At 38.9% G+C, this 18,815-nt stretch overlaps 1 protein-coding gene across 1 annotated transcript in view; it reads right to left on the bottom strand.

Moving 5' to 3' along the window:
• RGS22 (regulator of G protein signaling 22) overlaps positions 1 to 18,815 on the bottom strand; it is a 149,776-nt gene that overhangs the window by 54,482 nt on the left and 76,479 nt on the right. Inside the window, 2 exon segments of the mRNA XM_060115727.1 lie at positions 2,299 to 2,391; positions 12,057 to 12,251. Coding sequence (XP_059971710.1) covers positions 2,299 to 2,391; positions 12,057 to 12,251 — 288 coding nt within the window.

Raw genomic sequence — 18,815 nt, forward strand, 5'->3', positions numbered from 1 at the left:
TAGAACTGGGTAAAGAATCTAGAATCTGGTTCTAACTCACATCAAATTCTGTTCTGTTCCTTTCCATTCCATTCCCTTCTTTTCAGGAACATTAGTAAGTATTTACCATACACTTGCTTATAAAATATTAATTTTATTATTTTTGTTGGTACAGAAGTAATATATCTTTTGTAATAAAAAGAAAACAAAAAGCATACATTGTACTACCTTTCAGAGATGACCACCACAAACATTTTTATGTGCATCCTTTTAGTCTTTTTTGTACACACATGTAGTTTGTTACAAATGGTAATAGGACTATACAACTATGTATGGTTTTGTAACTTGGTTCTTTTTCTTAATGATATATCATGAACATAAAACATTAGTTTGTCTATAAAAGTTTTTTATGTTATAGAGTAGTACAAGATACTTTAGATGTAATCTCCTTCATATAACAGTTAATTGTTAGGTTTTTTTTTTTTTTTTTTTTTTTTTTTTTGCGGTATGCGGGCCTCTCACTGTTGTGGCCTCCCCCGCTGCGGAGCACAGGCTCCGGACGCGCAGGCTCCGGACGCGCAGGCTCAGCGGCCATGGCCCACGGGCCCAGCCGCTCCGCGGCATATGGGATCCTCCCAGACCGGGGCACGAACCCGTATCCCCTGCATCGGCAGGCGGACTCTCAACCACTTGCGCCACCAGGGAGGCCCCTGTTAGGTATTTTTAATACCTCTGATGTTTTGCGAACAGTTTACAAGTCCTTCAGGGCAAAGAGCTAGAGAGGCTTATTCTTCAGAAATCCTTCCTATGTAACTCCCTATATAATTAATTCACTTCCCTATTTTTTTTTGAAAAGCATCAGACCATGAGATAAACTACCTATATTCAAAAAATCAATTTTTGATAGGTATAAGTATTATGCATAGTATTATAAATTAAAAAAATTTAAAGATACAACTTTATGAATTTTTATGTATCCTTTCCAGATATTAATTAATAGAATTTCAAATAAAGAATTTCTGTGTTTATAAGGCAATAACATGAAGGTTACATTTAAAAAATAGCTTTACTGTTTGTGTAAAACTTTACTGCAAAAGAATAAAGACTTCAGATAGGTACAAAGTAGAAAATTAAAAAAATCACCTGAAACCTTACCACTCAGAGCTAACTATTTTTAATATTTTGATGAACATTTTTCCAGATAGCCCTCTTTCCATATATGTATACACCTAGGAATGCATGTATAATTTTAGGTGAATAGGACTACCTGATACCAGTGTTTTTGTTTTTTTTTTTAAATGAGTTTGGTCTTTTATTTAATTTTTAAAATTTATTTATTTATTTATTTTTAGCTGCGTTGGGTCTTTGTTGCTGCGCGCAGGCTTTCTCTAGTTGCGGCGAGCGGGGGCTACTCTTCATTGCAGTGTGCAGGCTTCTCACTGCGGTGGCTTCTCTTGTTGCAGAGCATGGGCTCTAGGCGCACAGGCTTCGGCAGTTGTAGCTCGCAGGCTCTAGAGTGCAGGCTCAGTAGTTGTGGCGCACGGGCTTAGCTGCTCCGCGGCATGTGGGATCTTCCCGGACCAGGGCTCGAACCCGTGTCCCCTGCATTGGCAGGCGGATTCTCAACCACTGTGCCACCAGGAAAGCCCCGATACCAGTGTTTTTGTTCCCCACATTTTTATATAATAATATGTCGGGAGCATTTTCCATGTCAATAAATATGAATCTAAACTGTCATTTCTATGTAGATACACACATTTAATCTTATGGCCTTATGGATCTATCATGGTTTACTTAGCCAATCACAAATTTGCAAATAACACTTTAATATCCTAGTCAATCCTATGATCTTTTTATTGACTCTATTAAAGCCTTTCCATATTTTTTCTTTATTATTTTGCTTACTGCTGTCACACAACACTTCCTTTTCTGTTTGGAAAACTCAATTTAATTCTTTTGTGACTTGACAACAAATAGCGCTGCTGCCATACAGAAAATAACCAGTAATGTTCAAAGGAATATAATGTGGCTTGAAGGCTCTTAGCTAAGGCAAACGTGTATCTTGGCTCCCTATGCTACTTCATCTGCTTTATTTTTCTGGCTTTGTTGTTAAATGTGTCAAAAAAATGTGATACCTGTCAAATGCAGCATGTTGGGCAAAGAAGCAGCAGAAAATGAAACTGCTTGACCCCTACTTTATCAATACATGATTTCCTCAATATACGATCTCTACTCCCCCCCGCTCCCCCCCCAATATATGCAGTGATAATCCTCTTTCTAGGTTAAAATCTTTGTTTTTCTAAGTACAGAGTTTCTTACCTCAGCTTTCTTGGAAACTGTCTCTTTATGCAAAGCCTGTAGCTTTCTGAAGTACGTGGAATCTAGCTGTCGAGTTTCCTCCACCAGCTCCACCTATAATAACACAGTAATAAAGTTTGTAACATCAAAAGAATCTGCATTATGAAAAAGTGGGGAAAGAATGCACAATTTGCCAATAACAGTGGGCTAAAAAACAAATACACTTGCCAATAAAGTAAGTTAGTTTGGAGGCAGAAGCAGGAAGACCCACATAGTGAAAAACATAGGCTACAGGGCTTCCCTGGTGGCGCAGTGGTTGAGAGTCCACCTGTCGATGCAGGAGACACGGGTTTGTGGCCTGGTCTGGGAAGATACCACATGCCACGGAGCGGCTAGGCCCGTGAGCCATGGCTGCTGAGCCTGCGTGTCCGAAGCCTATGCTCCGCAACGGGAGAGGCCACAACAGTGAGAGGCCTGCGTACCGCAAAAAAAAAAAAAAAAAAAAAAAAAACCAAAAAAACATTAGCTACGATTGCTTTAGGTGCGAGGTTAGGTTGTTTTTTTGAGATGTTTCCTGTTTCTTAAGGTAGGATTGTATTGCTATAAACTTCCCTCTTAGAACTGCTTTTGCTGCATCCCATAGGTTTTGGGTCATCATGTTTTCATTGTCATTTGTTTCTAGGTATTTTTTGATTTCTTCTTTGATTTCTTCAGTGATCTCTTGGTTATTAAGTAGTATATTGTTTAGCCTCCATGTGTTTGTATTTTTTACAGATCTTTTCCTGTAATTGATATCTAGTCTCATAGCACTGTGGTCGGAAAAGATACTTGATGTGATTTCAATTTTCTTAAATTACCAAAGCCTTATTTTTTTTTATTTTTATTTTTTTGTGGTACGCGGGCTTCTCACTATTGTGGCCTCTCCCGTTGCGGAGCACAGGCTCCGGATGCGCAGGCTCAGCGGCCACGGCGCACGGACCCAGCCGCTCCGCGGCATGTGGGATCTTCCCAAACCGGGGCACGAACCCGTGTCCCCTGCATCGGCAGGCGGACTCTCAACCACTGCGCCACCAGGGAAGCCCCCAAAGCCTTATTTGTGACCCAAGATACGATCTATCCTGGAGAATGTTCCATGAGCACTTGAGAAAAATGTGTTTTCTGTTGTTTTTGGATGGAATGTTCTATAAATATCAATTAAGTCCATCTTGTTTAATGTATCATTTAAAGCTTGTGTTTCCTCATTTATTTTCATTTTGGATGATCTGTCCATTGGTGAAAGTGGGGTGTTAAAGTTGCCTACTATGATTGTGTTGCTGTCGATTTCCCATTATGGCTGTTAGTACTTGCCTTATGTATTGAGGTGCTCCTATGTTGGGTGCATAAATATTTACAATTGTTATATCTTCTTCTTGGATCGATCCCTTGATCATTATGTAGTGTCCTTCTTTGTCTCTTGTAATAGTCTTAATTTTAAAGTCTATTTTGTCTGATATGAGAACTGCTACTCCAGCTTTCATTTCCATTTGCATAAAATATCATTTTCCATCCCCTCACTTTCAGTCTGTATGTGTCCCTAGGTCTGAAGTGGGTCTCTTGTAGACAGCATATATACAGATCTTGTTTTTCTATCCATTCAGCCAGTCTGTGTCATTTGGTGGGAGCATTTGATCCATTTACATTTTTTTTTTTTTTTTTTTTTTTGCGGTACGCGGGCCTCTCATTGTTGTGGTCTCTCCAGTTGCGGAGCACAGGGTCCAGACGCACAGGCTCAGTGGCCATGGCTCATGGGCCTAGCTGCTCCGTGGCATGTGGGATCTTCCAGGACCAGGGCATGAACCCATGTCCCCTGCATCAGCAGGTGGACTCTCAACCACTGCGCCACCAGGGAAGCCCAACCCATTTACATTTAAGGTAATTATTGATATGTATGTTCCTATTCCCATTTTCTTAATTGTTTTGGGTTTGTTATTGTAGGTCTTTTCCTTCTCTTGTGTTTCTTGCCTAGAGAAGTTCCTTTAGCATTTGTTGTAAAGCTGGTTTGGTGGTACTGAGCAGAAGGAAAGAGATCATAAAGATTAGATCAGAAATAAATGAAAAAGAAATGAAGAAAACAATAGCAAAGATCAATAAAACTAAAAGCTGATTCTTTGAGAAGATAAACAAAATTGACAAATCATTAGCCAGACTCATCAAGAAGAAAAGGGAGAAGACTCAGAACAATAGAATTAGAAATGAAAAAGGAGATGTAACAACTGACACTGCAGAAATACAAAGGATCATGAGAGATTGCTACAAGCAACTATATGCCAATAAAATGGACAACCTGGAAGAAATGGACAAATTCTTAGAAATGCATAACCTGCCAAGACTGAACCAAGAAGAAATAGAAAATACAAACAAACCAATCACAAGCACTGAAATTGAAACTGTGATTAAAAATCTTCAAAAAGGGCTTCCATGGTGGCGCAGTGGTTGAGAGTCCGCCTGCCGATGCAGGGGACACGGGTTCGTGCCCCGATCCCGGAGGATCCCACGTGCCGCGGAGCGGCTGGGCCCGCGAGCCATGGCCGCGGAGCCTGTGTGTCCGGAGCCTGTGCTCCGCAACGGGAGAGGCCACAGCAGTGAGAGGCCCGCGTACAGCAAAAAAAAAAAAAAAAAAAAAAAAAAAAATCTTCAAAAAAACAAAAGCTCAGGATCAGATGGTTTCACAGGTGAATTCTATCAAACATTTAGAGAAGAGCTAACACATATCCTTCTGAAATTCTTCCAAAATATAGCAGAGGGAGGAACACTCCCAAACTCATTCTACGAGGCCACCATCACCCTGATACCAAAAATAGACAAAGATGTCACAAAGAAAGAAAACTACAGGCCAAAATCACTGATGAACATAGATGGAAAAATCATCAACAAAATACTAGCAAACAGAATCCAACAGCACATTAAAAAGATCATACACCGTGATCAAGTGGGGTTTATTCCAGGAATGCAAGGATTCTTCAATATATGTAAATCAATCAATGTGATATATCATATTAACAAATTGAAGGAGAAAAACCATATACCATGTTCTTGGATTGGAAAAATCAACATTGTGAAAATGACTCTACTACCCAAAGCAATCTACAGATTCAATGCAATACCTATCAAACTACCAATGGCATTTTTCACAGAACTAGAACAAAAAATTTCACAATTTGTATGGAAACACAAAAGACCCCGAATAGCCAAAGCAATCTTGAGAACGAAAAACGGAGCTGGAGGAATCAGGCTCCCTGACTTCAGACTATACTACAAAGCTACAGTAATCAAGACAGTATGGTACTGGCACAAAAACAGAAAGATAGATCAATGGAACAGGATAGAAAGCCCAGAGATAAACCCACGGACATATGGTCACCTTATCTTTGATAAAGGAGGCAGGAATGTACAGTGGAGAAAGGACAGTCTCTTCAATAAGTGGTGCTGGGAAAACTGGACAGGGACATGTAAAAGTATGAGATTAGATCACTCCCTAACACCATACACAAAAATTAGCTCAAAATGGATTAAAGACCTAAATGTAAGGCCAGACACTATCAAACTCCTAGAGGAAAACATAGGCAGAACACTCTATGACATAAATCACAGCAAGATCCTTTTTGACCCATCCCCTAGAGAAATGGAAATAAAGACAAAAATAAACAAATGGGACTTAATGAAACTTCAAAGCTTTTGCACAGCAAAGGAAACCATAAACAAGACGAAAAGACAACCCTCAGAATGGGAGAAAATATTTGCAAATGAAGCAACTGACAAAGGATTAATCTCCAAAATTTATAAGCAGCTCATGCAGCTCAATAGCAAAAAAACAAACAACCCAATCCAAAAATGGGCAGAAGACCTAAATAGACATTTCTCCACAGAAGATATACAGACAGCCAACAAACACATGAAAGGATGCTCAACATCTTTACTCATTAGAGAAATGCAAATCAAAACTACAATGAGATATCATCTCACACCAGTCAGAATGGCCATCATCAAAAAATCTAGAAACAATAAATGCTGGAGAGGGTGTGGAAAAAAGGGAACACTCTTGCACTGCTGGTGGGAATGTGAATTGGTACAGCCACTATGGAGAACGGTATGGAGGTTCCTTAAAAAACTACAAATAGAACTACCATATGACCCAGCAATCCCACTACTGGGCATATACCCTGAGAAAACCATAATTCAAAAAGAGACATGTACCAAAATGTTCATAGCAGCCCTATTTACAATAGCCCGGAGATGGAAACAACCTAAGTGTCCATCATCGGATGAATGGATAAAGAAGATGTGGCACATATATACAATGGAATATTACTCAGCCATAAAAAGAAATGAAATTGAGCTATTTGTAATGAGGTGGATGGACCTAGAGTCTGTCATACAGAGTGAAGTAAGTCAGAAAGAGAAAGACAAATACTGTATGCTGACACATATATATGGAATTTAAGAAAAAAATGTCATCAAGAACATAGGGGTAAGACAGGAATAAAGACACAGACCTACTAGAGCATGGACTTGAGGATATGGGGAGGGGGAAGGGTAAGCTGTGACAAAGTGAAAGAGCGGCATGGACATATATACACTACCAAACGTAAGGTAGATAGCTAGTGGGAAGCAGCCGCATAGCACAGGGAGATCAGCTCGGTTCTTTGTGACCGCCTGGAGGGGTGGGATAGGGAGGGTGGGAGGGAGACGCAAAAGGGAGGGGATATGGAAACATATGTATATGTATAACTGATTAAATTTGTAAAAAAAAAAAAAAAAAAGCGGGGTTTATTCCAGGAATGCAAGGATTCTTCAATATATGTAAATCAATCAATGTGATATATCATATTAACAAATTGAAGGAGAAAAACCATATGATCATCTCAATAGATGCAGAGAAAGCTTTTGACAAAATTCAACACCCATTTATGATAAAAACCCTGCAGAAAGTAGGCATAGAGGGAACTTTCTTCAACATAATAAAGGCCATATATGACAAACCCACAGCCAACATCATCCTCAATGGTGAAAAACTGAAACCATTTCCTCTAAGATCAGGAACGAGACAAGGTTGCCCACTCTCACCACTCTTATTCAACATAGTTTTGGAAGTTTTAGCCATAACAATCAGAGAAGAAAAAGAAATAAAAGGAATCCAAATTGGAAAAGAAGAAGTAAAGCTGCCACTGTTTGCAGATGACATGATACTATACAAAGAGAATCCTAAAGATGCTACCAGGAAACTACTAGAGAAAATCAATGAATTTGGTAAAGTAGCAGGATACAAAGTTAATGCACAGAAATCTCTGGCATTCCTATACACTAATGATGAAAAATCTGAAAGTGAAATTAAGAAAATCCTCCCATTTACCATTGCAACAAAAAGAATAAAATACCTGGGAATAAACCTACCTAGGGAGACAAAAGAACTGTATGCAGAAAATTATAAGACACTGATGAAAGAAAGTAAAGATGATACAAACAGATGGAGAGATATACCATGTTCTTGGATTGGAAGAATCAACATTGTGAAAATGACTCTACTACCCAAAGCAATCTACAGATTCAATGCAATCCCTATCAAACTACGACTGGCATTTTTCACAGAACTAGAACAAAAAATTTCACAATTTGTATGGAAACACAAAAGACCCCGAATAGCCAAAGCAATCTTGAGAACGAAAAATGGAGCTGGAAAAATCAGGCTCCCTGACTTCAGACTATACTACAAAGCTACAGTAATCAAGAGAGTAAGGTACTGGCACAAAAACAGAAATACAGATCAATGGGACAGGATAGAAAGCCCAGATATAAACCCATGCACATATCATCACCTTATCTTTGATAAAAGAGGCAAAATATACCGTGGAGAAAAGACAGCCTCTTCAATAAGTGGTGCCTGGAACACTGGACAGGTACATGTAAAAGTATGAAATTAGAACACTCCCTAACACCATACACAAAAATAAACTCAAAATGGATTAAAGACCTAAATGTAAGGCCAGACACTATCAAACTCGTAGAGGAAAACACAGGCAGAACACTCTATGACATAAATCACAGCAAGATCCTTTTTGACCCACCTCCTAGAGAAATGGAAACAAAAATAAAAATAAACAAATGGGACTTAATGAAACTTCAAAGCTTTTGCACAGCAAAGGAAACCATAAACAAGGCCAAAAGACAACCCTCAGAATGGGAGAAAATATTTGCAAATGAAGCAACTGACAAGGGATTAATCTCCAAAATTTACAAGCAGCTCATGCAGCTCAATAACAAAAAAAAAACAAAGAACCCAATACAAAAATGGGCAGAAGACCTAAATAGACATTTCTCCAAAGAAGATATACTGATTGCCAACAAACACATGAAAGAACACTCAACATCATTAATCATTAGAGAAATGCAAATCAAAACTATAATGAGATATCATCTCACACCGGTCAGAAGGGCCATCATCAAAAAATCTAGAAACAGGGCTTCCCTGGTGGCACAGTGGTTGAGAGTCCACCTGCTGATGCAGGGGACACGGGTTCGTGCCCCGGTCCGGGAGGATCCCACATGCCGCGGAGTGGCTGGGCCCATGAGCCATGGCCGCTGAGCCTGTGCGTCCGGAGCCTGTGCTCCGCAACAGGAGAGACCACAGCAGTGAGACGCCCGCATGCCGCAAAAAAAAAAAAAAACCTACAAATAGAACTACCATACGACCCAGCAATCCCACTACTGGGCATATACCCTGAGAAAGCCAGCATTCAAAAAGAGTCATGTACCAAAATGTTCACTGCAGCTCTATTTACAATAGCCAGGACATGGAAGCCACCTGAGGGTCCATCATCAGATGAATGGATAAAGAAGGTGTGGCACATATATACAATAGAATATTACTCAGCCATAAAAAGAAACGAAATTGAGATATTTGTAGTGAGGTGGATGGACCTAGAGTCTGTCATGCAGAGTGGAGTAAGTCAGAAAGAGAAAAACAAATACCATATGCTAACACATATATATGGAATCTAAGAAAAAAAAAAGGTCACGAAGAACCTAGGGGTAAGACGGGAATAAAGACACAGACCTACTAGAGAATGGACTTGAGGATATGGGGAGGGGGAAGGGTAAGATGTGACAAAGTGAGAGAGTGGCATGGACATATATACACTACCAAACATAAAATAGATAGCTAGTGGGAAGCAGCCGCATAGCACAGGGAGATCAGCTCAGTGGTTTGTGACCACCTAAGAGCGGTGGGATGGGGGTGGGGAGACGCAAGAGGGAAGAGATATGGGAACATATGTATATGTATAACTGATTCACTTTGTTATAAAGCAGAAACTAATACACCATTGTAAAGCAATTATACTCCAATAAATATGTTAAAAAACAACAACAAAACAAAACATTAGCTACGGCAAAGTCAGGCTCCAAATGTTAAAAAATGTATACATTTGTATGTAATGATATAATGCCACCAAAGATCATTCCTCCTTTCTGGACACCCCATGTGAACTAGCAGACAGTGTAAACATGTTGGGTGGATCACTTTTCCATCTTCTATTCTTTATAACAGGATAATAGTCATGAAGATAGGCACTCTTAGCTTTAGGGACCAAATAATCCACAGTAGAACAAAAAAATGACTGGACTCTATTGTTATCAGTCTGTGAGCAAAGGTTTTATTGTTATAGCAAGAGAGGGGAGAGTCAATCATCAAATTAAACCTCACAGTAGGACTTAGCCTTCAGAGTGTGTATTGCACTGCTCCATACAGTCAGGAGAATAAGATCATTTTCCATTTCTCTATTGAGAAAGATCAGTTTAGCCGACTGAGAACTCCTGTATTTAGTAATTAATTTTGGTTAAATCTTCTTGTTTATACTTTTTGGGAAAGAGTCTACATAATCCAGTCAGCTGGACTTTTAGAGAAGTCCTCTGGGCTGAACTTAAGAAGTTTATAGAATTAAGAGAAATTTATTTTTCCTCTGATTAAAAAGAGTGTATAATTTGTCCCAGGCATTTCATAAGAATCACTGCTAATGCTAAAACTTCTTGGTTTAGGGAGGTTAGTTATAATTCTCAATCTGTTTTGCCATCCTAGGACCATATCTTATATCCATTTTCCTCTATACCATATACTGTATTTAAAATCATGACTGGGGACTTCCCTGGCTGTCCAGTGCTTAGGAATCTGCACTTTCACTGCAGAGGGCATGGGTTCGATCCCTGGTTGGGTAACTAAGCTCCCGCAAGCTGCGAGGCATGGCCAAAAAAAAAAATTAATTAGTTTAAAAAATAATAAATCATGGGGCTTCCCTGGTGGCGCAGTGGTTGAGAGTCCGCCTGCCAATGCAGGGGACACGGGTTCGTTCTCCGGTCTGGGAAGATCCCACATGCCGCGGAGTGGCTGGGTCCGTGCGCCATGGCCGCGGAGCCTGCGCATCCGGAGCCTGTGCTCCACAACGGGAGAGGCCACAGCAGTGAGAAACCCGCGTACCGCAAAAAAAAAAAAAAAAAAAAAAAAAAAAAAAATCATGACTGGAGAGAATTTTTCTTTTCTTAAAAAAAATTTATTTATTTGGCTTCGTCAGGTCTTAGTTGCGGCACGCAGGATCTCTGCTGCCACATGTGGGATCTTCATTGCGGCATGCAGGATCTAGTTCCCTGACGGGATCAAACCTGGGCCCCTTGCATTGGGAGCATGGTGTCTTAACCACTGGACCACCAGAGAAGTCCCTGGAGAGAATTTCTAAAAAATTTCATATAATATCCCAATTTTCCTAGTGTAAAATATGTATTTTTGTAGTAGAAAGGATACAAATGCTAATTTTTCAGGACAAAAAGAAATCAGGACTGAAAAATTCATTAGTTTCATCAATGAATTTAGTAAGCCATAGGGTTGTGTTGGTCACTATCCAATAAGATGACTCTGTCTGAGGTGCTTGGTATTAATTTCATCTTAATTACCTCACCCATCCTTTCTGGGAGAAGACATGACCAAGAAGTTGTTCAGGAGATCTGAATGAAGAAGAGCAATACAGAGACAGCAGGGATCCACCTGAAATGACCTCATGTACAGGGTACATGCATTAACTTAATATTAAAAATACCCACAAATGGTTTTAATTTGTGATTCAAAATAAACATTTAAAGAGATTTCCTCCACCCATCAATAAGAAGAGTGAAAATATTCAAGCCCTGAGACTTAAAATGACCTCTTTTGGAATGAAAAAAGATGTGTTGACACTTTTACCAAACCAAGCGGTCTGACCTGATGAACATCTGAGGGTGCTTTAAGTCAGAGAATGTGCTTTCCACAGTATATATGAAACGTTTATATTTTCCATGGGTGTAATATTTACTGTAATTCATCCAGAATAAAAATAAACAGCCTCCTTCCATTAATCAAAATTAAAGCCACTGCTGAGAAATGGCAAGAAGTGACAAAGCCAGTATATTATCATGGCATATTTTATTGGTTCACAGGAAACCAAAACTCAGATTTTTCTCTGCTGACTTATTTGTAGACAGACTTAAAAATGACATCAATTTTAGCCTTTTGTTAGGACACAACAGGGAAACTGGCAAAAACTAAGTTAATAAATACTTTCCCTGCCCCAATTTTGTGTCTGCCCAAATCTTAACTCTGAGTCCCTGGCCCACATGAAATCTTTTCCAGCTTTTCTCTCTTGTGAGTTAACAATGTTGCCCATCATCAGTTTTGGAGTAAACCTGAATTTTTCACACACAATTCATCAGTGCCACAATACCTTTCTGTAAGCAGCTTGGTCTGATTTTACCATCTTTGTCCAAGGCTCAAGAAGGAGGAGAAGGATATATTCTTCTGCTGTGTCAAAAAGGTCTTCAAATGGTGGGTGTATTTTCATATAAATTTCTTTTTTCTTTTCTTGTTGGAGTCCAATGTCAAGAGTGGCTGAAGGAGCAATGTATATGGCAAAAAGATACTAAGGGAGAAGGGGGAGAAAGGAGAGGATATTGGAAGAAACCACGATGGTTAGTAGATTCCTCAGCAAAGCCATTTTTAAAAAGTTAAGAGAAGGCAAATAAGCTCAAGTGATTATTTTTCTTGAAAAGATGTGTGAAACTACTTAAGACAAAGCAATGTGTTTATTCAAAACCTTTGCTTTTCATTTTCTTTTCCCATTTCTTTGTTGGTTATTAGTCAACTAGTCACTGGATCTTGTATAAGTGTACGTGATTTGGGTATTCTATTTTTTCTCAGATTACTACTATGTATTATTATGATTGATTCCAAGTTATACGTCTCCTTTCCTTATGTTCATGACATTTCTAACACATTTGTGTTACTTTCCAAACTGGTTTGAAATGCCTTTTTGGGAAAAAGAGGCAAGAATTCACCAGGGCTGAAAACTGACTATCAGTCTAGAGACCCAACAAGACTACCTCCCCTATCCAACTGAGTTCCAGAGTTCTTAAATGTCTCCATCTGGTGTCCAGTGCTGTGGAAAAGATACAAGAAGGAAATAAGAGTGAATGGAAAGATGTACATGGAACTTCTAGCTTCCTAGACAAAGCTGCATAAATGTGTATTCCATTCTACTCATTTGTCTTGTCTCTCAATAAATCTGAGAAGCAATTTAATAACATTTAATTTTTAAAATGTTACATACTGGATATGTCATGCCCTGCACATCACATTTAACTGAAGTTTTTGTTATTGTTTCATACTTAAAATTAATGAATTTTATGGCATGTAAATTAAACCTCAATAAAGCTGTTAAAAATAAAAATTAAAAGACTATTGGTGATTTCTCCCAAAAGCGACACGCTCCTCCGTTTTAAAGATTATCTGATCTCTATCATAATTTTTCTTCATTCTGTTCTATTTACATCACTATATCAAAATAAATAGTTATCTAAAAAAAAGAACCTCTAATTAATTGCATTTTATTTCAATTTTATTTTTATACTTAGACTTTGGAACTGATAATGCCTAGATTTGACCCAGGCGATAAGATAGATAGGTAGACAGATAGATAGATATTTGTACCAAATACCAAATAATAGTCATGTAAAATAACCTTTTAAAAGTTTTAAAGGGTTCACATTAAAAACATAAGCATTTACCATGTATCCACTACAGCTTAGACACTTGGATAGGTGCTATGTATGTAAAGATTAATGAATGCCTGCCCTGAAGGAGCCATTTGGTGTGACAAAGAGATGAAAACAAGTGGTTACAACACAGTATGATAAGTACTACAATAAAGGTATGCATTGAAAATAAGATCTTCAATAATTGCCTTTCTTTTTAAGCTCACCTCCATTAATCACCTTTTAAACTTTACACTCAGATACACATTTTTCTGTAATTCTCTAAACCTTGATGTTTTGCCATTCTATATCATTGCACACATTGTTCCTTCAATCTTGTATATATGCCCTACCCCATGCACCTTGTCTGCCTGATAAACTCTGATTTATTCTTAAAAACCATATGGATTTCTCCTCTTCTAGGAGCCCTTCATTCATACCCTCCTCCCAAGATCATGCTTTTTACTACTACACTTATCACACTATAATGCAATCATGTATTATGTGTCTTCTCTTCTAGAACAAGGATCTTGAGGGCAAATACTGCAGCTTAGTCCTCTCTGATTCTCCAACTCCTAAAAACTGTTTTGGTAGAGAGTAGATGTTATAAATGTTTATTGATTTGTACTGAATCCACAGAAAAGACTCATTTTTGTCTTGGAATGGGGAAGGAAAAGGTTCAGAAACTCTTGCAAGAGAAAGATAAGCTTCTTCCTAGTCTTTAATCTGAATCTTTAAAGATGAGTTGGAGTAAGTCAGACAAGATGGGGGAGTTGATGAGAAGGATAGTCCAAGAAGAAGGAAAACATGGCCCAAGGCATGGAGGCCTAAGGGGGTTTTATAACCTATAGAGAGCGTCTAGGCTCCAAGTAGAGAACACTGGCTAAAGGAAAGAGGTAGAATAAGAGAGGAGGATATAAAGGGAGGAAGGCTCCAGAGCATGGGTATGATCTGTTTTCCTTTGCTAAGGAATTTGAATTTTTACCTAAAGATATAAAATGGGGAATCTCTGAGGAGTGACATCTTTAGATATGAATTTTAGAAATAAATCACTGTGGCATCATATGGGAGAAACAGTTTGAGTAGATCAAGATCTGAGGCAGTTTGGAAGTTATTTTAATAGCCAGACAAAAAATTACAGGCCACCTTCATCTCTTGTTTACTTTTTTGCAACAGCCTCCTAACTGGTCTTCTCAGGTTCTTTTTTGCTTCTTCATGGTCTTTTTTTTTTAAACCACAGCAAACAGAGAAATTCTTTTGTGTATCACTCCTCCATTCAAACTCTCCAGTGCCTTCCCATCTCACAAAGAATAACAGCCAAAGTCCTTATAATTACTTATAATTGGAGTATTTGGACGTTTCTCAGCGCTGAGAGGACAAGGATTATAGTTCATGATCTGCCAGTAGGGAAGCCCCTATAAACACCCCAGGCTCTCAAAACACTAAGAGCAGGGGTGGACCTGATACAGACTCTTGCCTTGAGTCTTTAAAGGGCCAAAAGAAAATAACTGCTAACCTATAATTCTATACCTGGTTAAAAAAAAAAAAAAAAAAACCCTTCTAAAATAAAAAGGAAATAAAGATGTCGTAAGTCAATAAACAAAACCAGAATTCATCACCAGCAGACCTACACTAAATTAATTAATTAATTAAAGGGAGGCCCTAGACAAAAGCAGGATGGAATATAGAACAATATAAAGCATAAATATGTAGGGAAATATCAATACATCTTGATTGTAAAATATAATAATAATGAATAAGGTCAGAGGAAATCATAAAAGAACCTAAGGAAAAGAAGTCAGAATTGAAGGTTCAGATTTAAAGTGCAGTTGAAATGACCAACCATGAGGCCCATTATAGGTAGAAAAGCACATGAGGTTAGAGTCAGGGTAGTAATACAATAACAAGCAGGGCAGAGTATCAAAGAACTAGAAGTGAAGATAAAGGAGAAGCCCATGTGGCATAGTTAAAAGACAGGACTATAAAGTTCAGTGTATAACAGGCACTCAATAAATATTTGCTAAATGAATGAATGGAAGATAGTGGCCTAATCTGAAATTACGATCTGAGAGGGAAATTTCAGAGTTCAAAAATTTTAAGCTGGAGTAGTTCCAAATTATGATGAATTCTGGTATATGGCCATCCCTATAGTTAACTTAGGAGAAATGGAGATAAAAGACATTGGAATTGGGTAAATTAAGAAACACTCTAGCACACATGTTATAAGGATTATTAGTTTGGGTATTGAAAAAGCTTCAAGGTGATAAAAAAGAAAAAGAAGGGAGAAATTTCATGAGTCATGTATTGAAATCTTCTAGGAAGATAAAGAGAACTGAAAAAGTCTTTAGATAACATTAATGAGGTTAAGGAGGGGGGAAATGAGCAGATGGAGCCAACTCCAAAATTTTTTTTTGCAGTACGCGGGCCTCTCACTGTTGTGGCCTCTCCCGTTGCGGAGCACAGGCTCAGGACGCTCAGGCTCAGCGGCCGTGGCTCACAGGCCTAGCCGCTTTGCAGCATGTGGGATCTTCCCGGGCCAGGGCACGAACCCGTGTTCCCTGCATTGGCAGGCGGACTCTCAACCACTGCGCCACCAGGGAAGCCCCAATTCCAAAATTTTTGAAGCTACTAAAAGATGAGTCCTGAAGAGCAGCAAAGAACATCTCTTTCTTCCTAGGGGTTGTGAAATACGGGAGAAGGGGCATATTTAAAAGCCATTCTAGATGTTCTATTTAATTAGATAATCTGCAGTCTGGAAACTCCCTTCCCTAAAATATAGGTACATAGCCTGCTGGATTTAATAGTCCAAAGTGAACCATACTCTTACCAAATGATTCTAAAATATTTTAAATGAAATTTGCTTCAGACACACATGGCAATTTTTCCTAACCTTGGGAGTTATTTAGAAGAATGACCTAAATCTAACCTGTTTAACAAGCTAAGATTGTATCAGATTAAAATCTACTCTTAAACATTTTCTAAACTGGAAGTTTTAAAAAGTGCACTAATTAAAATAATGTCTATACTAAGGTAAATTAAGAAACTAAAAACTAACATGATCAAATTAACAACATTAAAAAAAGTCTCTAGAATTTGTTTCAGTAATTTCAAATTTACCCCAAAGGAAAGTAAATTTGACCCCCCAAATCACTTAAGTTAAAATCAGTTCCTATTTAGCAAAAAAAAAGAAAAAAGAAAAGAAAAAAAAATCAGTAGTCAGGTTTTATTGGGGCAGGAATATCCTCTAATGGCAAAATAAAGCAACTGCTTTATCACTGAGTCAGCTACATTCAGAACTGTAGTTTAAGGAGACTTGGTGTGCCACATACCAAACTCTTTGTATAGACATCAAGGTGATTCCTTTGATTTAAAAGCATAACAGTGAAGAGGGTAAAGTACAAAAGAAGCTGAAATGGTGACTAGAATAACAGTGATAGAAGTGACTGTCAGCTTCTGGTGGACACCCAAATCTACTCCTTTCCCTTCCACTCCCAGTCTTGCCTTCACTCCTCATGTCTTTTAAAATCTACTGCTACCCACAGTCCTATGAGACCCTAGATGCCATTTATATACTCTATCATACCTCCTGGAATTTTGCTTTATGATTTTCTTCAGAATGACCTTCACTTCACTTTACCATTTACTATATTAATAGCACAGCTTTCTCGCTCTGACCATTACTCTTCATCTTTTTGTACCTCTCACCAAACTTTGCTTTACTTTCAGCACAATCTGCAGTTTCTTCCTGTCCTCTAAATAAATCATGTACCACCTACTTTGTCTTACTTTCTTACACAATTTGGACTGAAAACTGCCCATCATTTCAACTACACTCTTAAAACATCCTTAATTCCTCCCACCTCGATCTTCTGCCTTGTTGAGGCCAAATTCTGGGTCACCTTAATCATTCCTTCATTTTTCCAATTCTATACTCAAGCTCCCAATAAAAGCTATGATAGTTGGTTCAATTATAAATACTCTTCAAAATAAAAACAAACAACAACAATGACAAAACAAACAAACAAAAAAAACCCCACCTCAGCTGTGATCACAAAACTTGGCAAGATTTTATTTCTAAACTTTGCCATGCTCCTTAGAGCTCCCAACTGTACCCTTATGCGTCTCCACATTCAGTGGACTTTATCTTCCACTCAACTGGGAGAAACCACTGGTATGGATGCCCTCAACTGTCCCCTCAAGAGCTTTCTTCTAAATCTTTCTCTTTCTCTGACGTTTCAAAATTCTCCTTCCCAAGGCTAAATGATTCATGCGTGCTGTTGACTCCATTTCCCCAGCACCATGCAACACCAATTATGCCCTTAATGTACCTTTTCTTTGATTTCATCTCCTTTCTAATGCTTCAAAGGTGTTCTAACAAAGCATCTCTCCTATTCTAATTGTCACCATTTTGTCCACAAACTATCACCCTTTCTCTCTTTCCCTTCCCAACAAATCTTCATACTCACTTTTCTATCATTCCTCAATCTATTGCAATCTGGTTCTCATGCCAAAGAAGCTGATGTCTCAGATTACTAAGAACCACGTAATTGCCAATTCAATGGTTTCTCTCCTTAATCTTCATCCTACTTGATTCCTTACACAGCTTTTTTTGCTTTGTTTTGTTTTTAATTCTTGGCTGCGTTGGGTCTTCGTTGCTGCACGCAAGCCTTCTCTAGTTGTGGTGAGCAGGGGCTACTCTTTGTTGAGGTACACGGGCTTCTCATTGTGGTGGCTTCTCTTGTTGCAGAGCATGGGCTCTAGGCATGGGGCTTCAGCAGTTGCAGTACGTGGGCTCAATAGTTGTGGCACACGGGCCCTAGAGCATGCGGGCTTCAGTAGTTGTGGCTCGCGGGCTCTAGAGCGCAGGCTCGGTAGTTGTGGTGCACGGGCTTAGTTGCTCCACGGCATGTGGGATCTTCCAGGACCAGGGCTCGAACCCGTGTCCCCTGCATTGGCAGGCAGATTCTTAACCACTGCACCACCAGGGAAGTCCCCTTATGCAGCTTTAACACTGTTGACTCTATCCTCTGCCTTCAACACTTTCTCCTGATTCGCTGCCTATTTCCATTCTTAGGCTCCTTTGTTGATTCCTCTTCCTCCATATCCCCCCTTTAAAGGAAGGCATTCATTAAAGTTCTATGTTCAACTATATTTTCTTCCTAATTCACACTCTTTCGGTTTCTCACACATGCCAGGCACTCTCTCACAGGACTTTCACAGTATGTGCTCTATGCCCTCTCTATACTCCACCCTCCTCCTCTTTTCCCCTTTGTTGGGCTTCTATTCATCCTAAAGGACTGAGTCTTCCTTGACTCCTGAAGTCTGGCTTAGGTATCATTCTTATGTGTGCCCACAGGACCCTGTGTTTGTATGTTTCTCCCACTGGACCATAAACTCTATAAAGATAGATTTGGTCTGCTTTGTTTATTACTGTATCCCTAGCATCTAGCATA

The sequence above is a fragment of the Mesoplodon densirostris genome, chromosome 13 (genome assembly GCF_025265405.1).
Source record: "Mesoplodon densirostris isolate mMesDen1 chromosome 13, mMesDen1 primary haplotype, whole genome shotgun sequence".
Classification (NCBI taxonomy): Eukaryota; Metazoa; Chordata; class Mammalia; order Artiodactyla; family Ziphiidae; genus Mesoplodon; species Mesoplodon densirostris.